This window comes from Nicotiana sylvestris, chromosome 11, assembly GCF_000393655.2.
Source record: "Nicotiana sylvestris chromosome 11, ASM39365v2, whole genome shotgun sequence".
Taxonomy (NCBI): Eukaryota; Viridiplantae; Streptophyta; class Magnoliopsida; order Solanales; family Solanaceae; genus Nicotiana; species Nicotiana sylvestris.
In genome coordinates this window covers 97,904,763-97,911,939 of record NC_091067.1, presented here as the reverse complement: position 1 = coordinate 97,911,939, position 7,177 = coordinate 97,904,763, and the positions used below count along the sequence as shown (strand labels likewise).

Here is a 7,177-nt window from a genome sequence, read left to right as displayed (position 1 = left end):
TCAGTCTCTACACAATTTGGCATAATAACTTTCATTTAAAACATGATGTGATCATAACATTTAGATGTACAATCCATACCTTGAGCACATTCTTAAATAGCAGCACAATATAACAAGAACATTTGAGGCTTCGTATTGAACATATATCTTTTTCCACAAAGCTTATTCGGATTAATCGATTTATGATGAACCACTCGAGACTCACACGGGTATTGTGGGGTTCAATTCTAAGAGAAGAGTTTAGACGACATACCTCACTTGAGCTTCCTTAAACTCTAAAATGTTCCAGAAATCTTAGCAACTTCGATCTATTTTAGAAATATAACAAATTGAACCAAAAATTAGGAAGATGATCATGATTCCAGCTCATTTGTGCATTTTGTCAAACACTAGGTTTGCATTATGGTTTCAAGGTCCTCCTATGGTGGATTATATCATCCCATAACCCAATATCTACCATTTTTAGCTCAATAATCTACAACCCTTGATAGCACATGCATGCAAAATGAATAAATCTCACACCCAAGAATTGCCTTACTAATTACCTATTTTAGTTAAATTTCAAAATTGAGGATTATGATGTGGAATCTTACCTCTAAGATCAAGACCTAGTGAGTTTTCCTTGTTAATCTTCCAAGATTTGAGGAACAATTAGTTGAGGGATCCTCTTACACTCCAGAGCACTTCCCCGCCAACAAATCACAAGTTTAAACCTTCTAAAATGACCCCTAAGATTGTTTTATAAGAATGGGGTCGGGTTTATAAAATAGAAAATGGTCCCTCTGATTCCATGTCTGCGATCGCAGAATGACTGCAGAAGAGGTATGCGGTCCACAAATCGATCGCACAATTGGTGATCCAAAATGGGGACATCCGTATTGGGTCTGCGGTAGTTTTTCGACAATGTAGACCGATTCTGCGGTCGCATGATGCACCACAAAACTCCCCTACCCCCCCAGAAAAATCTCTATGTTGTTTCTACGATTGGTATGCGGGCCGCGAAATTATTTTAAGGTTGCATAATTGACCGCAAAATGTCTACCAAAATTCGCCCAGTTTTCTGCTTCACTCTACGGCGATTCTACAATTGCATAGTGGACTGCAGAAATGCCATTGTCTGCAACACTATTTCTTCATCTCCCGCACGTACTGAACACCCCAAAAAGTATGTACCGCAGCTTTAGCCTACTTTGGCACCACCAAACCTCGAGTTCTAGGTGAATTTTTTTTACGAGGCCTTACATCCTTCCCCACTTAAGATCATTTGTGCTCGAATGAGGGTCAAAGTTTACCATTAGCATCAGTGTGACTCAGCTGCTACACCATACACTAGCAGTTCCAAATTTTTCTAACTCTCTAAATTTTTAAAAATTCTGTCAGAGTCTTCCCTGTAATTGGGCCTATCCACCTGCTAGATAATCCCCAAAAACAAATCCTAATAGCATATACATAATCCAACGATGCAACATGATATGAAACAACACCAACCGTGGCCTTATAAGCAATATATTACTAGAACGTGAACACCCTGAGCATAAACTGTACAAGTGATACATAATTCATAGGAAACAATTTCATAGAAATGGATTACATAGCTATTCAAATAAATGAGGGTACGTCTTCTTCATTTCTTCCTCAGCCTCCCATGTGGTCTCTTCAAACTGTTGGTTTTGCCAAAGTACTTTTACAGATGCAATTTCTTTATTTCTTAGTTTTTGAACGTGCCTATCAAGAGTGGCAACTGGAATTTCTTCATAGGTCAGTTCTTCATTAACCTCAATAGTCTCAACTGGCACAATAAGCGACGGATCACCAACTACCTTCTTTAATATAGATATATGAAATACTGGGTGCACTAATAACATCTCAGTAGTAGCTCAAGCTTGTACGCCACATAACCAATCCTCTAAATGATTATGTACGGCCCGACATACTTCAAATTTAATTTCCTTTTCTTACCAAACTGCATTATACCCTTCATGGGGGAAACCTTCAAGAATACCCAATCATCTTCTTTGAACTCCAAATCTCTACGACGAACGTCCGAATAGGACTTCTGACGACTCTGAACAGTTTTTAGCTGCTCCTTAATGATCTTAAACTTTTCCATAACCTGATGCACGGGGTCTGGACCTATCAATTCTGCTTCCTCAGTCTCGAACCACCCAATAAGAGATCTACATCTCCTACCATATAAAGCCTTGAATGGTGCCATCTGAATACTAGCATGATAACTGTTGTTGTAGGCATATTATATGAGTGACAAATAATCATCCCAGCTACCCTTGAAGTCAAGAACACAAGTGCGCAACATATCCTCAAGTGTCTGAATAGTCCGCTCTGCCTTCCCCATCGGCCTGTGGATGAAAGGTTGTACTAAGATTCACCTGAGTACCCAAACCTTGCTAAAATTTCTTCTAAAAGTTATCTGTGAACTGTGCCCCTCAATTTGAGATAATAGAAACTAGAGTTCCATGCAACCTAACTATTTCCTTGATATACAACTGACTGTTCCGCTGTGTCGGTAGCCTTAATCGGCAAGAAGTGTGCCGATTTTGTGAGTTGATCCACAATCGCCCATATTGAGTCAAACTTGCATGAAGTGCGAGGTAGTCCTACCACAAAGTCCATATTAATCGTTTCCCACTTCAATATTAGAATTTCTATGTTTTGTGCCAACCCACCAAGCCATTGGTGGTTGGCTTTTACTTGTTGACAATTCGTACATCTCGCCACATAGTCCTCCACATTCCTCTTCATGTCATTCCATTAGTAGACTTCCTTAAGATTATGATACATCTTTGTAAAACCTGGATTCACAGAATACATGGAATGATGATCCTCCGTCTTGATTCTTTCTCGGAGACTATCCACATCTGGAACACATAGTCGCCCTTGGTACCTTAATGTACCATCTTCCATGCCAAGAGAAAAATCCATGGTCTTATGTTTATGAATCACTTCCTTCAATTGTAGCAACAATGGGTTGTTGTATTGCTTCTCCTTGACCTCGACCGCAAGCGATGATTCAGCCCTATTTTGCACAATCACCCCTCCTTCACTAGAGCCCACAAAACGAACTCCCAAACTAGCCAACTGATGAACCTCCTTGGCCAACGACTTTTGATATGCCTCCAAGTGAGCAAAACTGCCCATAGATTTCTGGCTAAGAGCATCCGCTACAATATTAGCCTTCCCCAGATGATACAGAATATCGATGTCGTAATCTTTGAGTAACTCAAGCCATCTTCTCCGCCTCCCATTTAGTTCCTTCTATTTGAAAATATATTGAAGGCTCTTATGGTCCGTGAATACATCCACATGGACCCCATACAAATAATGACGCAAGATTTTTAATGCAAATACCACCGCTGCAAGTTCTAATTCATGTGTTGGATAGTTCTTTTCAAGATTATTGAGTTGTTTAGAAGCATAAGCTATCTTTTTTTAAAAATAAATCCACTAGGCGAGGTGCCTAGGGCTGGTTTTTATATATATATATCTACAAGTAATCAAAACATAATGTCAAAGTACCTAAGAGATGTAGCTGGCTATCTAATGTAATTACATGATCCCTATTATCAATCTTGAGTATAATGCTCAAAATTGATGTCACATAATGTAATAAAAGGTTGCTAGTGCAAAAAAGAATTACATTGTAAAACTGGCCACTATTCCAATTTATGCTCGTGAGTATGCCATGTTGGCTTTTCTTTCTGAAAATTCTAAGCCTTATGGAGGTTGTGTCTTTTGGATGAAGGTAATCCTTGTCATGTGTTGACAATCTGCACTTCGATGAATTATGCAGATATGTAGTGAAACATTGCATGATTAGCCACTTCTGTACTGACCATCGTTTTAAACTCCTGGCAAGGTGCGTCCAAAATTTGGTCTCAATTCTTGCCTTTTAATGCCATTCCTTCCCCAGCATGTCTTCCTTGAGTATTGTAGATGTTGTTGATGATAAGCAGCTCCTTGTTGCCCAACTGATAGATCATGTAGAGTTCATTGAATCATCGTACCTCGTCTATGTGAACCTGGGTAGTGTTGCAACCATGGCTTTTTGTGTCCAGAATTTCCTATTGATTTGCATCTTGGACTGTGAATCCTTCCCCAGAAAACATTCCTTGTAGATCAGTAGTTTTATTGATGTAGATCAGCTCCTTGATATCCAGCTAGAATATCCCGTGTAAACGAATGAAATACTGTGCCTCGTCCATATGAATCTGGGCAATGATATACATGTGGTCTCTTGTGCCCAGAATTGCAGATCAATCCTTGACCCCATGTGTGACTTCTCCTAAAAAATATGTCCTTTGCATATCAGTAGTGTTGTTGGTATGAAGCAACTACATTTTGTCCCGCTTTTACATCTTGTAGATTACTTTGAATAGCCCTGCCTTATGCATGAAAATCTGGGCATTGTGTGTGTCCTGTGTCTTCTTGAATCCTTGATAGCTTGTATCGTATAAACAATTGCTGAGTTAATTACATTTCTGGTTAATAAGGAAGCATGAACTTGGGAATTTTCATGGAAATATTCCTTCAGAAGCACATAATAACTCAGTGTATTGTTGGAAATTGGCATTGTCATGCTTGTGCCTACCTTTTCTTCCCTCCCATTGGAATGAGTACATAATACAATACTACCAGATAGGAGTTGTTCAAGGGATAGGGCATGCCCACAGTAGCATTCCTTGGAAAAAAGAAAACTAGGTTAGTAGAAAAAAGATCACCATGCTCTCCTCCATATGGACTTGAGCATGATGATTGAGTGTGTTCCCAGCCTTCCATCTGCTCCTGCTACTTCCTATCTCCTCTCCTCCTAACTTCTTGCAACCTTCACTCTTAAATATGGCGTTGTAATTTATCACTATTCACAATTTTCTTCCCCTTCACATCCAAATCGCAGAAAGAGTGACATTCCATTGGTCCTGCATCTAAGGCATAATTAGCAATGTGATCTGCTAGTTGGTTGCCTTCCCTGAGTGTGTGTGAGAGCTTCAAATTGCACCTTTCCATTAGTTCTAAAATGGCCCTCACTTCAGTTGCAATTGTCCATGGTATATACCACACCCCTTGTAACACATTCTTGATTATCATCGAGTTTGTATGCATGTCGATGAGTATGTAGTCATTGTCCACACAATACTTCAAAGCTTCTAAAATGGCCTTCACTTCGGCTTCTGTATTTGTTCCTTCTTGGATCTCTTTGCCACATGCATAGACAATATTCCCTTCCTCATTTCTCAGAACATAGCCAAATGAACTCCTCCCTGGGTTGCCTCTCGATGCACCATCTGTATTATCTTTTATCCAACCTTGCTCAGGAAGTTCCCATAGCACTTTAGTATATTTCAACTTAGGAGTATACTGCTTCATCATGCTTACTAAATCTGGCCATTTGTGTGGGATATTCTGCATGCTTGGTTTCCTATATTTCACCAGTAATTGAAGCATTGTTGAGATCTGGTATATCACCCTATTGACAGAAACTGGATCCCCATACTTATATCCATTTCTCCCTTTCCATAATTTTCAAATAATGATCGAAGGCAACACTTGAAGTATTGGTTGCAACCTTGGAATAGCCTGTACGGTCCAACATTTCATAATAGCTTGATAGAAAGTCAATCCTTCCACGGCAATTCCTGCAGCTGCTAGAAAATAATGCCACACTTTTCTGGCAGCATATAAAGTGAAAAATAAGTGTGACATTGTTTCTTCTTGGGGCAGCACACAACATCAGTGCTTTGATGCCATTAGATATCCCAACCTTTTGAAGAAATCATCCAATGGCAATTTATTCTTCCAAACCTTCCACATGAAGAATGATACTTTGAATGACATCCCCTTTGTCCATATATTCCTATATGCAGTGCTTGGATCTCTTCTTCTCCTCACATAGTCCCATGCAGACTTAGCACTAAATTCACCTCTTAGTTCAAGCTTCCACACAGGTACATCCAACATCCCATCATGAACTGGAGGCTTTATATTATGTTGAATATACTCAGCTAAATCTGCAGGTAATAGTAGATTCAAAAGCCTTGCATTCCACCTATTCCCCTGTACTACTTCATACACATTCTGTATTATTTTATCACAAAAAAAATCCGGTGGAGTCACAAAGTATAAAGTACCTAATCCTATCCAATTCTCGAACCATAAAAGAGATGAACCCATCTTTGGTTGCCATGTTGTTTGATGCTCTATATAGTCTCTACACTCAATCATCTTCCTCCACACATGTGACCCATTTCTCCTCCAAGGAACTACAATAGCATTCAACTTTTTGCAGTATTTTTGACTCATGAAAGAACTCCACAGAGAAGGCTTAGTTCTAAAATTCCACCAAAGTTTGCAAAATAATGCTTTAGATACATCGTGTAATGATCTAAAACCTATTCCTCCTTCTTCATATGGTAAGCAAAGATTATCCCACAAAGCCCAATGTCTGCTCCTTCCATCTACTGAATTGCTCCAAAAAAATCTTGCCAAAAGCTTATGAATTCTATTGATCACAGATGCTAGAGCATTGATAGTAGACAATAAATGTATGGGCATACTTTGTAGGACATGAGAAATAAGTATTGCTCGACCTCCTATTGACAATAGTTTCCTCTTCCATGATTGTATCTTATCTAGGATTTTGTTGATTAATCCTTGATAATATTCCAGTTTTCTTCTAGCATAAAAGATTGGGCATTCCAAATAGGTGAAAGGAAAGTCTTGTCTCCCTATTCCAGTTGCTCTTTCTACTTTCCTTATCACAGATTCATCGGTGAGATGGTGCAAGTATACTGCTAATTTAGCTTTGTTAATCAGCTGTCCATGTCACGACCCAAACTGAAGGGCCATGACTAGCACCCGACCACACTTGCCGAGCACCAACGTACATTTCATCTAACCTTCATTATTATCTTTTAAGGCTGACGAGATCAATATAAATGGTAGACCTAGATCATGGACAACCAGCAATAAAATATGATGGCATGCATATACATAGCAGGGGATGACCAGACAATCAAGAAACTACATATAAGGTATGAGCTACCACGCTACTATGAAAGACTATACAACAAAAACTAGCCGACAAGGCATACCAAACTATACATGAGCCGACACCTGTCTATGAGCCTCTAAAAGAACATAAGTGTTGCAACATAGCCGGAAC

At 39.3% G+C, this 7,177-nt stretch overlaps 1 protein-coding gene across 1 annotated transcript; it reads right to left on the bottom strand.

The window, feature by feature from the left end:
• Positions 1 to 1,595: 1,595 nt before the first annotated feature.
• On the bottom strand, positions 1,596 to 2,215 carry LOC138881377 (uncharacterized). The gene is made up of 2 exons (XM_070161599.1): positions 1,960 to 2,215; positions 1,596 to 1,846 (listed from the first exon to the last, which is right to left on the bottom strand). The coding sequence occupies exons 1-2, from the start codon at positions 2,213 to 2,215 to the stop codon at positions 1,596 to 1,598; spliced, it is 507 nt and encodes a 168-aa protein (XP_070017700.1).
• Positions 2,216 to 7,177: the final 4,962 nt, after the last annotated feature.